At 46.4% G+C, this 17,222-nt stretch overlaps 1 protein-coding gene across 3 annotated transcripts in view; it reads right to left on the reverse strand.

Annotated features, from left to right (window-relative positions):
• ESRRB (estrogen related receptor beta) overlaps positions 1–17,222 on the reverse strand; it is a 128,804-nt gene that overhangs the window by 24,334 nt on the left and 87,248 nt on the right. For all 3 annotated transcript variants that reach the window (XM_084287576.1, XM_084287575.1, XM_084287574.1), the window contains 2 exons: positions 16,252–16,661; positions 6,331–6,447 (listed from right to left, as the gene is read on the reverse strand). In XM_084287576.1, the coding sequence (XP_084143702.1) occupies positions 6,331–6,447; positions 16,252–16,648 (514 nt within the window). In that variant the 5' untranslated portion in view covers positions 16,649–16,661. The remainder of the gene's footprint in view (positions 1–6,330; positions 6,448–16,251; positions 16,662–17,222) is intronic.

Raw genomic sequence — 17,222 nt, forward strand, 5'->3', positions numbered from 1 at the left:
GGATTGAGAATCTCAGCCGAGCTGAGTCATTGGTGAATGTAGGTCACCAGAGCCCATGAAAATGGTCGTGCACATGCCTCAGGTTACTGTAGAGCAGTGGGACATACATCCAGTCCCAATCTGCTCCTGGCTACCTCAAAGGATCTCACTTACTGCACTGTTAGAACTGCCTATAAGTTTGTAGCATGATGGTTGGCAGCTAAAGATCCTTAAATGGTTGTGTTTTTTATCAGCTTCCCCTTTTCTGTACATGTTATAAAAGTACTAAGCATAATTTCTGGTGATGGAGTACACAGTGTTTATCATATACCTGTGTAGAGGTGATGCCTCTCTGAATCTGCACTGCTGTACATCAAAGGTCTGAACTGCTTGTTTGATAGAACAGAGATTTACTTATAGCAAGAACCATGGGGACTCATCTAGGCAGATCAATGGTTCAAAAGGAATGGAGGAAACCAAACTAGACAGACTGATAACCCAATGGAAGTGCCAGAAGGCATGGGGAGAGTCCACGATGCACCAGTGATGTGATCAGAAAAGAGACACCAAGTGCCATCATCCTAACACACGCTTTATTACAGCCCATCCACTGGAAGCCTCTTTGGAGATTTACCGCTGCCCTGCCAAAGACATCACATGCTCTGCGTCACACCACCACCAAGCCCAATTCCAGACGCATCGCAAATGCTCAATTCATGCCTTGGAAAATAGCTGGGTGTGGAAGATATAGACATCAGGATGCCACTCACTGCACCTGGAGATCCTGTTTCAAAGAATGGGGAGGTTGCCTGTCTGTTTTTAAACACAGGGGCATTTTAGAGAAGGAAAAATCATTTTTCATTCTCTCTTTTTTTTTTTTTTTCTCATTTGGATGCCTCCAATAGTGATATTTCTGGCACCGGCTGGAGGCAGAATACTCTATAAATACAAAGCCATTAAATCCCATGCAGCAGCAACCTGATCAGGGCTGCCTTTTAATTTCCTGACATGAGCTGGCCACTAACCCAATTACCCAGAGTCCCCGGAGGAGCCCTCATCCCTTCCCAGGAAGCACAAAGCAAGAACCTGAGCATATTGCAGGGACGTCAGCTGAGCTTTCACTGAAATCAAATATCTTTTCGAGAACACATGGTTTGGAAGCAGGGATGAGGGCAGAAGGGAGAGCTTGCTGGAAACACTTTGCTCCATTGAGAGATTCTGACACTTAAAAACTGAAATGAAACACCCTCCATTTAGTTATGTTGCGAAAAAGGAGCTCCACTGTTGATTCAGTTACATCAGTTTCAGTGAGCAATGAAGGCAAAGTTACTGAGATTGCCAGTGGGAGGAATCCCTTGTTCAGATACTAAATGACTGCACCCAATTTGTACAATCACATAGCCAGGCCAGCCCAAAGGTGATGGATTTGTTTCCTTGGGAAGCATTTGCGACATCAGCCACTGGTTGTAGCTTGTAAGGGAAACTGCAGAGTTAGGACTATTTGTTAGGGATGTTCCACGGGCTACAGGCTTTCCTAATCAGCCAGGGTCTTTAAAGGAGCAACAAGGATTCAAGAGACAGCCACATTGGAAGTCTGTTGATTCCATGCTCCATCATCTCTGCATTGAAGTGGGGACCACCCCCAACATTCAGAGATGCAAGGACTTGGGCAACACAGGAATTATCACGCTGTTTTAAGTTCCTTTCCTGCTTCACAGAACAGGGAACAACATAGCTTCAGAAACATTATATGTGGGAATCCACTGAAGAAAACAGTCTGCAGGGCTTCCAAAACTGTAAAGAACCACATGCCCAGACAACGGTTGGTATGCTCATGAACTTCTACAGTTGTTATCCTCCTAAAAGCTGCCCAGAATCCTTCCAGATGTTGGGCTACAATGGCACCCTGATGTTGATTTGTTATGTCCAGTATTGCCCATTTGTCATTTCCATCCAAGGAGGAGCTCTGTATCGAGGAGCCTTGACATCCCATTGCACCTCACCTGTTATATCCCACCTCTCTTCCCGTGTCCCCAAAACACTTCCCTTTCAAGAGATTAACACAAAAGGAAGGATTAACATCACTGCCCCCACCGTGTCCTTGCCTGGGTCATGGTTCTGCAAGGTGACACGCAGGACTGTGACTTCAGAGAGGCAGCAGAGGTGTGGAAGGCAAGGCTGGGAGGTCATGTTTAACCAGCCAACATCCAAAATCAAATGTCTGAGCCCACTTAAAAAAGCCGTGTGTCATCTGAAATTACATCCACCTCTTGATGACAAGCAAATTGCTGTAGAACAGAAAGGCCATGGGTAGCTAGAGCGTGAATGGCAAGGGTATATTCTCCCTATACCTGACAAGGTATATTGAGGTTTTAAAAGAGACCTGCCAAATCACTGAAATTTCTCTATCCATCATCTTAGAGAGCCAGAGAGACATAGACCTACGCTGTAGAGTCCAGAGCTGAAAAGCTACACTTAGGCCATTGTGATCATGAGACAGTGCTGGGAGCAGACAGGGATGCCCATCTCTCTAAAATGCCTCTTCTCTGCAAGATGCAGAGACACTTTCCCTCACAAGCCATCCCCACTGCCTCGAATCCTTGTAGATAACATCTCCATGTGGGGACAGCAGTAACACAGGTTGCTCAGGTCTTCCTGATTCCTGCAGAACAGGAGACCACACATTTCGGTTGGACAAAGCTGTGGAGATGCCTCAGTTCCCTCTGCCTGCAGGGTGGCACTTCAGGGAGGCCAAGAACAGCAGAGCATGGGTTTTCTAGGGACGAGACCTCTCCACGGGTGCACTGCAACTGGGATCTGCAGGAATCTCAGCCTCCAAGTTCGACACGCTCCAGATGGAAGGGGAAAGCGAGAGACAGGCAGCCAGACGGGCCAGCACCTTGGGCATCCAGGCCAGCTGGGCTCTGCGGGCAGAGCTTTCTGCCTGCTGCTTCCCCCAGTGAGTCTCGCCTGCCCTGCAGCGTCATGCCTGGAGAACCTGAGACAGCAGCATAGCTCTGGTGTCCGTGCAGCTCCCTCGTTGCGATGCATTGATCGGAGATCTCTTAAAGAAAGTGGCCTGGATATTCGAGACACCTATTGATTGCTCCATCGGCTCTCTTCCTGCCCTGATCCTCATTCACTTGGCATTGCCCGAACAACCTGCACCTCTGCACTAAGGGCAGTCTGCCCAGTCCTTACAGGGTGACAGCCAGCCTTCTGCCCCTCTGCAGCCCATGTGCAAGGAGAGAACATGCCTGGTGACCCTAACGCACATTCCCCATGAAAGGACCTAAGTCTGCTCCCACTGAACCCAGCTGAGCATTTCAGGAGTAAGGGAGAGGCTTGGAATCATCACTGCATGGTTTTTGACGTGTTTGAATACTGGTGCCTCCTTCCTAAAAACAAACTCATACCGCATGCCCAGCAAGCAGAATGTGGGACATACATCATGTATAAGGACAATCACCAGAAAAATCTTTCATCTCTTACCAAGAAGAAATCATGAAGCCCTGAACTAGGTACTGATGGAATATCATACTCTTCTTCCTCAGAGTAAGGACAGTTTCATTACCCAGAAATGTTGCCAGTAAGTTACCAGCCCAATGACAAGGACCTCAAGGAGAAATGTGGCAAAAGAGGAATCAGTTTCCAGACCGCTCATTTAGCCACAAGACAATTTTCCCAAAACTCCTGGCAATCAAGCAGGAGAAAGAATCTGGCTTGACAGTCTTCTGCCATGGATGAACCCATGGAAGATGAGAGGTAAATCAAGGGTAAGGAGAAATAGGAAGGGGAACTACTGAAAGGAAAAAAAAAAAAACATATATCATAGCTTGCACATCAAGACACATCTCATCCTAACGAGTACAGGGTAGGCTCTCTGGGAAAGCCAAAGCATCAGGGATTTTTTATATGGTCTAACTACTAGAAACGTACAGCAGGGAACACTGTTGCCCTGGCAAATAAAGGGGTGGATGAACTAACAGAATGACAGATCAGAGATGGAAAAAACCAATGAACCTTTTCTAATCCAAAATCCCTTGTCAATTCTGCATTTTTGAGCAAGTCAAACAATTATGGATTTGTTCTTTCCAGAAACTCCTGGCTCTGTGGAGACCGAAGACTGTGAAACCATTTTTCTTCGTTTTTGGATTTTGCTTTTAAAGATGTGTATTGATTCAATACTGTATATTAATACTTTGTGCTTCCACCAGGCTTCACTTAAAGTTAACTAATCGGTCTTCACGATCATTTTGCAAAGCAATATAACCCTTATTTCTCAGCTGGGGAAACTGAGCAAAAGAAAGAAAGAAAAAGAAGCATGTCCTACATCACTTGACCACTCAGTGTTAGGACACAAGACTCCTGTTCATGGATCGCTATTGTAGGCTCTTCTGCTTCCCTTGATATTGTCACATGTTCTTGCATCCCACTGCTATCAATAAATCTTTACACTGTATATTCCACAGCTCTAAATATTATGGGCAGGATCACAGATACACTAACATCAATAGCAAACCACCCTTCCCTAGTGGCTTTAATGATGCTCAATCAATCCCTATATGAATAACTAAAGACACTTCAGCACAAAAGCAGCCTCAAGAGTCAAATTTCAGTTTGCTGTGGGTAGTATCCCCTAGGGTTCAGGAGTTCAGGCACAGCATGGTGTCAGTGAACCTGCATTGCCTTACAGCCTACCTCTGGTCTGCAAGGAGTTAACGGTTTTCATACAACTTGGAGGCTAAGCCACTGTTCAGATCCTGCTCTGGGCTGTGTTGCACTCATACAACTGGGAGCAGAGGTTGTCCTGGCCGCAGTCAGACAGGCCAGAATGGGCTCCTGCAGCTCTGCTCCCTCAGCTGCCACCTCTGAGATGCTCAGCTACATGGATGCTGGGCAGTGAGCATACCTGGACCTATGCTGCTGCTCTGCAGGGTGTCTGGAGCCACATCATACTTTTAGGGTTGTTTTATGGGATTCATATGAACAGGCTTTCTCATTACCAATCTGCACTCCCACTAAAACCGGTGTCACTAGCATGGACTGGTGTGTGGGTGAGGAGATATTACACTACCCCAGAGCTACCACATGCAGAGAAGCTGGTTTCCAGCAGTCCCTCTCTAACTCCAAAAGCAGGTGCCTCCCTCCCAGCAGTAGATCAAGATCCTCTGTCTATCACCTCTACACCCCCTTGAGGGATGCCAGACTATAGAAGTCTGCATCTCCTCCCCTTGATACCTGGTGTGCTCCAGCAGGAAGTTATTTACCCACAGAAACTATACATCCATCAAAGCATGGGACAGGGTTTAACATCTAATCTACATTCTTAACAACAGTGGCTGCCATCAACTTGCCTCTCAAGAAATGAGAGAGCGCCAGTGCGAAGCAGAACACGCTCAAGTGACATCGTGCAATTCATCACCAGCTGCTAAAATGGTACGACCTGGAAGCACGCTGCGTGCTGGCATCTTGGCTCCAGCACACTGGACTTGCGCAGACCACAGCCAGCTGCTGGTCCTTGTCGCTAAACTGAGGGAACCGTGCTCTGCCAGGAGTGGCAATGCAGAGGGTTACACACAACTCTTCTTCCTCCCCCCTCCTCCTCTCGCTGCCTCTCCCTGAGGGACCCAAAGGAAACAAAGCTTTAAAGTCAATCCATAAGAATGTGTTTAATTGCCACTGAATTCCCTGTGGTTCACCTTGAATGGACAAGGATTGGGAAGGCAAGGGGGGGAAGGGAGGAAAAGCAGCGCAAGAAAGAAGCTGAACACTGCTCAGAGAATACTGAACAGATCAATAGGCTCAGCACAACGCAGGTTGAGCATGCAGGGCAGACGACCCACAGCTCCCAGACAAACCTGTGCTCGCCACCATCTTCAGAAAGTCTCCTGAGTGGGAATACGGGTATACCTTTGCAGCACGCTGTGCCATAGCTCTGCATTAACTCCATCCTTCCCTTCCACAACCCAGCCAACTCAGTCATGATCAAGCAAGAACCTTTCCTTCCCAACACTGCAAAATGACCTGGAGGGCAAGGAGATCAGCACCTTCCAGCATGGGGTTCCTTCAGGAAATCAAATAGTCTGGCACAGCCAATTTCTAGTTATTTGTCAAATTTGCCCTGATGCTGGAAGTAATATCCCAGCACAAGGGTGCTGACTAGAACCACTCTCCTCTCTGGATTGCCCTCTTGGTCACTGCTGATCCTGACTCTTTTAAAAGTCTCGTAAAGAAATACTCTAGAAAAGTCAGAGAGGGCAAGTGTGTAGTTATTCTATGGCATCCTGCAAGGCCTGGATCCAGTTGCTGCCAGGACAGACAGCGATTCTGAATCTGACTCTGTCTTACCTTCTTTCAGCATCCCCACTTTGAGGCATTTCATGAAGCGACAGGCCTGACAGGACTTGCGCCTCCGTTTCGTGATCTCACATTCATTGGTGGCCGGGCAGCTGTATTCAATATTCCCTGCAATCAAACACAGAGATGGTCACCCATGTTCTCCTCACTGATCCAGGGACAGGCTGCAGAGCCCAAATATTCCCAACACCATCAGTCTGTAAGTTTGCTCACTCATTCGCACATACACACACACACACACTGAGACCACAGTTGGCTTGTGATGGCTCTTTGAGAGCCCAGCACTACTTGTCAGAACACATTTCAGAAAACAAAACAAAACAGAAAAAAATATTGCTGTAAGTATTGGGAGAAACCTGTCCATCCAAGGGGCTGACTCAGTGCTTGGCTTTCAGGCACACTATGTCCTCCCAGCACATCATCAATCCTTGTGCTGCGTTAGTTATAATGTGGCCTGTTCCCTGGAGCCCAGGGCTGGGAGGGGGAGCAATCCAGATATTAGCAACATTCCCCTTCCTGCCTGTCTTGCTTAACATCTGTGGGATGGATGTCACCTGTCCTTTCTTGCCTTGCTCAGGGGACCAGGGAGCTCGGAGGCAGCATTTCCCCTTTTGCTTCCTCCTGCCAGATGACACCCTACAGGTAGCAGGGAAGCAGTGATTGAGAAAGATTGATAAGATGTCCTGTAAAATGAATGCACATCTTTTTGATTTTACTTTATGAATCCTTGTGCACCTGCCTCTCATCCCTTTGCAGAGAAAAATCAGCATTTCTTTCCTCATTCCCTTTCATTTACGATCACTTCACAACACTGCCTCCAAGACAAAACAGGAAAAGAAGCATCCAAAATTTATTTTTGGTCACATCATATTTTATCATAAGCCAAGTATATAACTGAAACATGGATGCAGGGGCCTGATCTGAGGACATAATTGGAAGTACACTGAATCACGAGTAATCCAACAATTATTTAGTCCTAGAAGACAACAAACAGAAACAGCTGTCCCTATCCTCCATTCACTTTGAAGATTGTCAAGAAAGCTTGACAATGATGCATTGACTATGACAATGTATTTAAGACAGTCTGGCTGCTAGGTAAAAGCAGCAGCTCCTGAAAAGCTTTCTAAACTCTACAATCAGCTCAACAGCATGGTTGTTTTGGTGGTTCAGATACTGGAAACTGAGATTCAAGAGTTCAGTCAGAGCTGTAGGAGGGAGCATAGGTAAGAGCAGAGAGGTCACAGTCTGGACTTCGTATACCATCAGATTAGAAGGGAAGATCAGAGCTTAGTAGCACCAGGACAGGATACTTGAGTTTTGTTCCTACTTTGGCAGTGGATTTCTATGCTCTTGTGGAAGACACTTCCTTCGTCTGCATAAAGACCAACATGTAGTACATACCACTCTCTGGGAGTGGTGATTAGACCTTGGGGCTAAGTAGTTGGAAAGCCCATTGAGCATCGGAGTTAAAAGGGTGTGATCCAAAAGGAAGGAAGCACCATTTGATTTATCTCACTATTCTTGGCCCCTTGAAACCCCAGAAGCACACAACTCTCAAAGCATAAACGTGGCCTGCCTGGTAGTTACAAACCTTGTACCCCCTACCTCCTGCCTTGTCAAAAGACCTGCAACTTGACCCTTAGCTCCAGACCAGCCATCCCATTTCTCTCCATTGCTCCTCTGTGCCCAAAACACAGTCAGTCTGCAGGAACAGGGAATGCTGCATGAGTTGCTTCCATTCAGACTAAATTTTTTCATTGTGCAGCACTTGAATTTCAATAGCCAACAACGTATCAAGGTTCTCAGCTGGAAACTGAGATTCAGGCCTGATCTCAAGGCAATAAACAAATCCCTGCTCTATACACAGAGCTCCAGCACCTTACAGACCCATGAGTACACAGGCCCTGACCTCAAGATCTGATACTTGCTGTCTCCCACACAGGAAGAGAGAGAGCAGGAACAAACCTGGGATAAAACTTAATCACAGGCTAACTTTGAAAGTCTTTCCTAAGTTTCAGTGTCCACTTTGCACACCAAAGCCAGGACCAGAGTTCTGGAGAGCTATGAGATTTCATGTTTGTTGGTCCCAAGGTAAAAAAATTTGCCTCCTAACACAGGCACTACGCCAAAGACACTAAGCCCTTAGAGTATCCGGAGGCAATGACAGCCCTCTCCAGCAGTTCAAGGTCACTCTACTGAGTGAGGCAGATCCTCCAACATCCTCATGCCTCTCCTTGACAAAGCACTGGGAAGCCTACAGCACAACTAAACTGTGATGGTGTCAGAGTAGGTATGGGGTACCATACACACACTTGAGTATGCTGCTCACAAAGGCATTTCGGTGCTGGGATCACACCTGCTAAAGCAGCATAGCCAGATGAGGGTAGGCACTGGGCAGGCTCCCCTTCCCAGTGGCAGTGCAGTGGCCACCGCATAGCACAAAATCCATGAGGATTGCTAGTACACAAAGGTGAAAAAACAGACCTAACACTGGTGGGACATCCCTCTGGGCACATCATATTGCCTTTGCATCCAACACAGGCTTGTGTGTCCCTTCCACACACACTGTACACTGTCCCAAGGAAGAAGGCACCAGCAACTGTGTCTTACAGCGCTCTTTACAAGGGTACATGCTAGAGGCGAGGCCCAGGGAGCCCCTTCACACAAGACAAAGCTGCAAAAGCAAACGGACTTTATACCAGCCTCCAAATGTGCCCTGCACTGCATGGATGGAAAGCTACAGCTGGGGGCGATACCTGCCATTTTTGCAGGAAGCAGGGACATCACCAGGGAAGGCACAATCAGCATTACCCAAGCAGAGCTCATCCAAGAAAACTATCGTCTCCAAAACTTTAACAAACTTCTCTGACTTTTTTTTTCCTGGTCTCTCAATTTCTTTTATGGTTCCTGGGGCCGGCTGCCAGCACAGCGCACTGCTCACAGCTCCCTGTAATTTCTGTAAGTGCCCTGTGATAAAGTGATGAGATTAACTCATCGAAATTCCAGCAGCCTCCCAGCGGCTGGCGGTCACACTGCCTGCCCGGCTGCCGGCACAGGGGGCTCGGAGAGAGCTCCCCCTTTGCTGAGGCAGCTCAGGGTGCTGCCAGGCCCTGCTGAAGGGTCTCCGTGCACAAGGGCTCACAGAGACAAGCCTGTACTACATGAGTGTAAATGTGGGGTAAGCCTGTGTGTGATTATGTGACCCAGAAGGAAAGGGCAGAAAATGGGATAATCTAACAGACATGGCCTTGCTTTGAACTGTCATTTATTAGAAGAGCGTTCCTTGATTTAGGCAATATTTACATTTGGTCTGAAAAACCTGCCAGGACCTCCCTGATGCCACTGCACAAGATTAACCTTAAAAAATGTCTTCAAAAAAAACCACAAGTGGCTGGTGACAAGATCAGAGTCTGGAGTTGCTCTAGCCTTCATATGTAGCCTTGGAGGGCAAATCACTTCCTCTCTCTGTCTTAGGCTTCCCATCTGCAAAATGAAATGAGCACCAAACCTACCTTCTGGGGGGATCGTGAGTCTTGATTCATTAAGGTCTAACTGCACTTTAAAGCCTTTAGATGAGAGATGCTAAGGAACAGCCAAGGACTATTAAAGTGATAGATCATGTTTTTTATGCTGGAGAACTGCAAAATTACCCTATTTTCTGTAAAATGGGGACCTTTGACTGTTAAACACTTTGGAACATAATTTCCAGTGTACACATAATAGGAGCACCTGAAAACTGCACTCCAGAACTTGGTTATCCAAGAGACCCCGTGGTCACCGTAGCTCTCTGGAAGGGGCAGGTCTGGAAGAGGAGAACTGGGGAATGTGGTAGCATCCCCCACAGCTCCTGCTTAGGTCATGGACAGGGCTCTTCAGGGGAGATGAACTCAAAATCAGTATAGCACTGAAAGCACAAGCTGCTCCCCACCTTACTCGCTGATTCTGCCTTCTGATAAAGCCTTCTCCAGCTTATACAGGGGAACTCAGGAGAGATCAAACAGAAGTAACCATGAAAGTCTTTAGAGCTAAAACCTTTTCAATCTCTGCTTTTTGAAACAAACAAACAATTCTTCTTTCGGGTTCTTCTCTCTTTCTGGTCCATTCCCTTTCACCATTCTTTCCCTCTCCTCTCCTTTCCTTGCATGCTCCATCCTGCTCTGAAATGCTGCACATGGACCTCTCCTTTCCTCTGTTTCATTGGGAAACATCACTGTAGCTTTTCCCAAATTTCATGGAGAAGACCATATTTGGAGATAACTGCTACTAAGTGCCAAATTCTATTCACTCAAGACAAAAAGTCACACTTTTTACCCCAGCAACTTGATGCAGCACACTGCAGGTTGTGACCAGCAGCATGGTGCTACTCTCCTTTGGCACCCTATGGCCAGAGGACTGAGAGCTGTAATTCCCAGGGAAATCCATCTCATAGCCTTCTCAGCTCATGCATTTGTTTCATTTTATCCCCCACCTTTTTTTTTTTTCCCCCAAGAACTGCTTGCAAAATACCATAGGTTTAGGGAAGTCCCATCAAGCAGTCAGTACAGTGCCTCCATGTCAGAGCTGCATGTGACAGTCTGCAGGAGAAAGCAACCAAACCTCTCAACAAGTCATTACCTCCTTTTATTTCAGTACCCCCAAAATTTGGTCCAAATCCTTTTTATCTCCACTTCCAAGGGCAAGTTTGTCATTTAGGTATCCCAGTGAAAAGGGACCTGGAAACTGTAAAATGGCCCACAGCGAGTGCAGAGCACTATCATATTATCACATATGATAATATGTATGCAGTGGATTCTCTATTACCTTCTGCTTATATTAACAGAGACATTATAGTCTGAGTCCTGATGTGAGGATAGGTGTGTTGTGAAAATCAGAGGAAAATCTCTCCAATGATCTGAGCGAGGTGAGAGGAGTTATTTTTTAGGCCACAGTTTTTAAGGAAAGGGATTCTAATATTGGACCTGTACGTCTCTATATAGGCACCTGAACAACAGGCTTGATTTTCAGAAGGGTTATCCTGGGCTTCCAGGAACATGCTCCTGACCTAGGTGCCTAAGCATATGCAAGCATCAGTGGATGCTCCCATTTTCTGAGAGGAAAAAAAAAAAAAAAGCCTAGTATTTGTGTAGTATCTGTGTATACCACAGCCTGGGCTGGTGCTTGGATTAACCAAAATTTTACTTCACATAATTAAAACTGAAATAACAGGGCCAAGCCTCTTAACACTGTGTGAGCAAATGGGGCTAGCTACAGGTCTAACACCGGCACTGTTCGCCTTCTCAGGGTGGCACACCTGGCTTCTACTCCATGCAAAAGGACTTAGACATTTGCACAGCCTGACTCAAGTCATTCTCCTGCCTGCAAGTGGGTGCAGATGTGCCCCAGGGCTCTCTGCTGGCAGCACACATCTTTCTAAGCCTGATGTGCTTTCTCACAGACACTGGGGTTCTGACACAGAAATCCGTATTTACCAAAGGTTCAGAGAACAGATCCTTCTGCACAGAGCAGTCTCTGCAGATGCACTGAGGCTAAGATTAAACAAAACAGAGCTGAGTTGGACTGGATGTAGTTTTCTGACTCCAAGTGCTAGGGCTGTGATAATAAACAGCACTCAAGCATCAGATCCTAGATATACCATGCTGCTTCTGGTTATGTTGCAAAAGCTTTTGGAAAGCTTAGAACACCTCCTGTGTTTCGACTGTGAACTCCCATCTGAGAAGCAGCAGGCACATTTCTGAGAAGGACGAAGGGACATGACAGGGCCTGACTGCCATGGCCTCTACTGCAGGGATGCAAACCTCCCTCCTGCATCTCACAGGCCCTTTTCTGCTCCTGTGGACAGAAACACACTTCCACTCAGGAAGATGTGCAAACTCTCTCAGCTGTTCCTACCTTCCCAGCAGCCATGGTGACCACTACAACAACAACCAGGAGGCCCTAGAAGAGTATGGATTTTGTTACAAATCCCCGCAAATCTTCTGAGCTGCATTATCCACATGTTAAGCCCCTTATTGGTGTAAGGGCATCTCAGCACAGCAGCTGTGGAGCTACACTACAAGAAGCTTGCAAGACTCAAGCAGGGAATCCACAGATGCAGACACTTTACCTGATACACAACCTGCCCACTCAGAAAACGATTGTGCATGTCTCTTCTCTCAGACTCTCCAAAAACCAGTTCTCCCCAGTACAAATGCTTGCAAGTTCTGTTGTATCACCATATGGGTATGAGTTCCAAGCATGCAATGAGCCAATTCACAAAGGTCAGAGGGTGAAATCTTAATTCAGATTTATTTTGCTGAATTTTAAGATTTTATTTTATATTAATGGGTCATTTTAGAAAAAGCCTTAATTTTTTTCTATTTAAAAATGAAAAATAGATGAAGGGTAATCATGAATATGTTGAATAATAAAGGGCTCGTATGGTTACATAGCACTGTTATTAGTTTAATATTCAGAAAAGGTAACTACTCACCAGTTATAACGACTGATGAACAAAAGATAATGACAATATATTTGATTTATATATTATGTTCTATCTACTGAACAAACTACTTCAAGAATGAATATACTTAGATTAAGAATATGTATCCTGTAAGAAATTCAGCATTTGCACTTGTCCTGAATTTGGATGAAAGGATTAGTTAGGATTTCCATGGAATAGAAATTTAAAAAGTTTTAATTCAGAAACATCCAAAACACATTATCTTTCCTGTAACGGACCTTTTCCATTTCATTTGACTAATATGAAATTCTTGGTTTCAAATCAGACCTACCTTAAGCACCAAGAGCAGCACACTTCAAGGTGCCTGAAACTCAGGTTCTCTCCTATCTTGGCTGGACTGCACCATCCACATGCTCACAGTGGCCACAGTGTTTACAAAGGATACCTGCATCAAGGAGGTAAATGCAGACTGCCCCTAGAATCTAATAGGGACCCAAAGCACAGTTCTCACAAAGCAATACATTGATAGAAAAATAGGGCTCAAATTTTGCTGGACAGCCTAATTGACCAAAAATGCTTCAAGTCAATTTAAAGTTTCTGACTCTTCCCCAAAGCACAGCAAGTCCACCCTGGGGACAAAATGACATGTTCAGAGAGAAAGGCCTGCAGCCCAGTGGTGTGTGCTATCATCTGGTCTCAGATTTTTGCCTTTTTATCTCAAGCACTGCCAGTGCTGCAAATTGGAGATAACACAGGTTTCCAGGCCTTGATCCTTGCCTTGGGTCACATCACACAACAGGAGAGATGTCACAGGCGTGACCCCTCTTAACCTGCGGGGCAGATTAGGATGTGGTGTGGGATCCCGGCTTAAGTTTGGCAAAACCAGCTGTTCCAATTCAGCTTGGTTTGGATCCTGCTGACTTTTTTTCCTCCTATCATCAAAATTTTCCTGGGGGAATTCTGACTTGGTAAAAATTCTGCTCTTTGGAGGAATCTTACTGATGGAAAACTCTAACATAGCTGTAGTACTGACCTTGGAGATAACCAGCCATGTACCTGCTAGCTTTCAGCCTATCTCCCTCCCATCACTGGCCTGGCTAAGGGGGAAAGCGAGTGGGAGTTGCCAGGCTCTGCCATACTTTAATTCAAAAGAGGTCTGCAGCTTGGGTGTCTGTTCTTCTCACTGCTGTGGCAGAGGGGCTGTTGCAAGGTCCTCCTGTCTCAAGACATGTAGGTTTTACACGTGATAATGCAGCTAAAAAAAAAAACACAATACACACTATGTCATTCGAAAGGGGGTGAGGGAGAACGGAGCTGTTGTTTAGAGGGGAACTTAACCTGACATTCTGCCTCACGATCAGGGATATCTAAGATAAGGCTGTGGTAGTCTAATCATCTAGGAACCATTTTATAGCAGCTATTGCTAAATAAAGGTACCAAACGTAGAGCCAACAGATTAAATACTCTTGTAATAGTCATTGGTTTTCCAGATCTCAATACCCAAGCACAGGGAAGTGGAGTGGCTGGTCCGAGATCACAAGAGCTGGATGACGAATTTAGTTACTGCATCCCCAAAACACCTGGAGCTCCCTCCCTGTGCACAAATCTTTCAGTCAACACCATTCCCAAATATCAGAACCACGAGAAGACATGAAGATATGATCAGGGAATGCAGCTGTATAACACACATATCTGCAAGCACCACAGAGACATTGGGCAGCCTGGATGAAGATTTTCCCATTTCTTCAGCTAGACAGTTAATACCTCTACTGAATGTACTACAGTTGACAAATGAATACCTTTTGGAAATGTTTTTGCCTCATTGTCTTGTACGTGATGCTTAAACTCTTTCCCCTACATGTCCAGGGCTGTGCTTGAATACATCATGCGCTGCAGCACCACTCTGCAAACATTTTCTTGACTCAGCCAAACTGTGCAGCTCTATTTCCTACCCAATTTCCTCCCTACTTTTGTCCTTCTCTATTTCCTCCCAGGCTCAGCCTTCAGCTCCATAGCTGCAATTGCTCCTCCTCAGCAAAGCACTCCGGGCTCTCCCACTCCTGGGAACTGAAGCATTTTGGTGTCTCCATTGCTAGCCCAAACTGATGACAGCGTGAGAGAACTCTCCACTTGCTCCTTCCCTTGTCTGTTACACGTTAACAGGCAATCAATTAGGGAACCACAGGGAGGATAGGGCTGTCCTGGGGAGAGGGGATTGGAGGGTTGGAGCCTCCCTTCCTCGGATGAAGTCAGCTGCCATATTACCAAGGCTGATACTGGCTCTAGTTACTGTTTCTCTGCATCACTTTCTTTTGAATTATTATGAAAACTCTTCAAAATTTCCTAGTTTCTTTTTTTTTTTTTCCTTCTCTCTCTCTAGGTTAAGCCTATCTTCTCCTCTGCCACAGATGCTCCTGTATCACTCCTATGAGGGGTTAGTTTTTTGGTATTTTCCTCTATAATAAGTCCCTAGAGCTTTGCTTTCAGAGTACTACCCTGTTCCTGCTTTAGTACCTGAACATGCCAAAGAGAAACACTGAAAATGGGTTCAAGTGCTGGAGAAGGGACAGTCTGTGATAACAGCTAGAAGTACGAGTAAAAGTTCAATCACAGGAGATTCAACAATGACAAATCACAGAAACTCTGCGAGAGTAGATGCCAATGCCCTAGGGATGAACATGCCTTCCACTTGGCATAATGAAAGAGGAAAGCTCAGTGGAGCAATACAGAGTGATTATTTCCGCAGCTGGATAGCAGTAAAGAAACAGATCTGGAACCTATGAAATTAAGCTAGAAATAGTTGATTCTGTAGAGATCTGGGCTGAACCACACCCTGTATTGCTCTGTCCACTCCAGAGCTGAACACCCCCAGTGACGGAATGTAATCAGGCATGACTGGCCCGCTCAATGAACAAAACTAAATTGAATGCTCTCCCCACATGTGCATTTCTTTCATTTTGCAGGGGTCAAGGGAGTGCTGGTGTGGTGGGTTGAACCCAGCCAAGTACTCTCACAGCTACTCATCCACTAGATGCCTATCTCTAGTCAACCCACCACAGCTGGGTAAACCCAATGCACCTTTGTGAATTATTCTGTCCTTTATTTTTTTTCTTTTCTTTTTCTTTTCATTTCCCCCCAGTTAGAGAGTGTAGGAAACATAGGGAGTATTTGTGTATTTAGGCACGTACACGTATGCTCCCACACAGCCTGCTCATGTAAGTACACCCAAGCATCCCTGGTTATTGGAGCTTGCCTGGATGCACTTCTACTTTTGGCTACACTGTTGTACCTGTACCTGTGTGCATCTTCGGCAAGCCTTTAGCAGTCAGGACACAGACAGATACCTCATATGTGAATTGTACAAGGAGATCAATGCACTGCAGTTTGTCTACACATACATGCACTGGGGATTTCAAAGTCACCTATGGAATTTCCGATCCTTAGTAAGACTAACAAAAAGTGGTACACCGTACCTTGAATAGTCCTCTTGAAGAAGGCTTTGCACGCCTCACAGGAAGCCACGCCGTAGTGGTACCCCGAAGCAATGTCCCCGCACACCAGGCAGAGCCGCTTGGGGATCGCATTAAGCATGTACTCGCACTTGGTGGGCGAATCCTCCATGATGGCACTGGCGCAGTCATCGTAGCGCTTGCGGCAGGACCCACCGCCAATCCCTGTGCCGTTGAACATGGGTGGTGAGTCCAGGCCGTTGGGGTGGCCACCCATCGCAATGCCGTAGCCACCGCTAGCATCGGAGGAGCCACTCGGGCTGTGGTGGCTGATGGCGTCGATGCCAGAGGATGGGCTGGAGGGCTCGGTCTTGATGAAGGACCCGCAGCTGGAGGAGAGGTGCCGCTCCTCCGTGGCCATTCTGCCGAGCAGCCTGCAGAGAGAGAGAGCAAAAGCACTCAGTGGCCTCCTGGCTAAACACAGCTCCTGGACACTCCAGAGAGAGCCCTCCCTTTCCCACCTCAGTTCAACTCCAGTTGGCTCAGGCAGTTCAGCCCCACACAGGTGCTTCTCCTCAGGGATATGATCACAACTCACTATGAAACACCTTCCTGCTTCCCACCAGCTCACACCGGGAGAAAGTCAAGGCTATTCACGTAGATCACAATTTCAGGCTCTCCACAGTTTACACTGCTGGGAAGGGGTATCAGTGCTGATGAGGCACAATCCACCCACTCCAGGTATCCCCACAACAACAGAGCCTCTCTGTAGCAGGCCAAATTAAAGATGCTCGATTAGTTCAGGATGCCCCACCCTGGCTCTAAGCAAAGAGCTCACAAGCACACCCTGCAAGAAGGATGTGCTCAGCTTGGATTTTTATTTGTAATACAGAAGACTTTGGGTTATTTTCATGTTGGATTCATTCCCTCCCTTCATTAACATCACTAAAAGGGGAGATCAGAAACAGAAGGAAAATCATCTGATCAAAAGCTTC

This window comes from Netta rufina, assembly GCF_964035555.1.
Source record: "Netta rufina genome assembly, chromosome: 5".
Classification (NCBI taxonomy): Eukaryota; Metazoa; Chordata; class Aves; order Anseriformes; family Anatidae; genus Netta; species Netta rufina.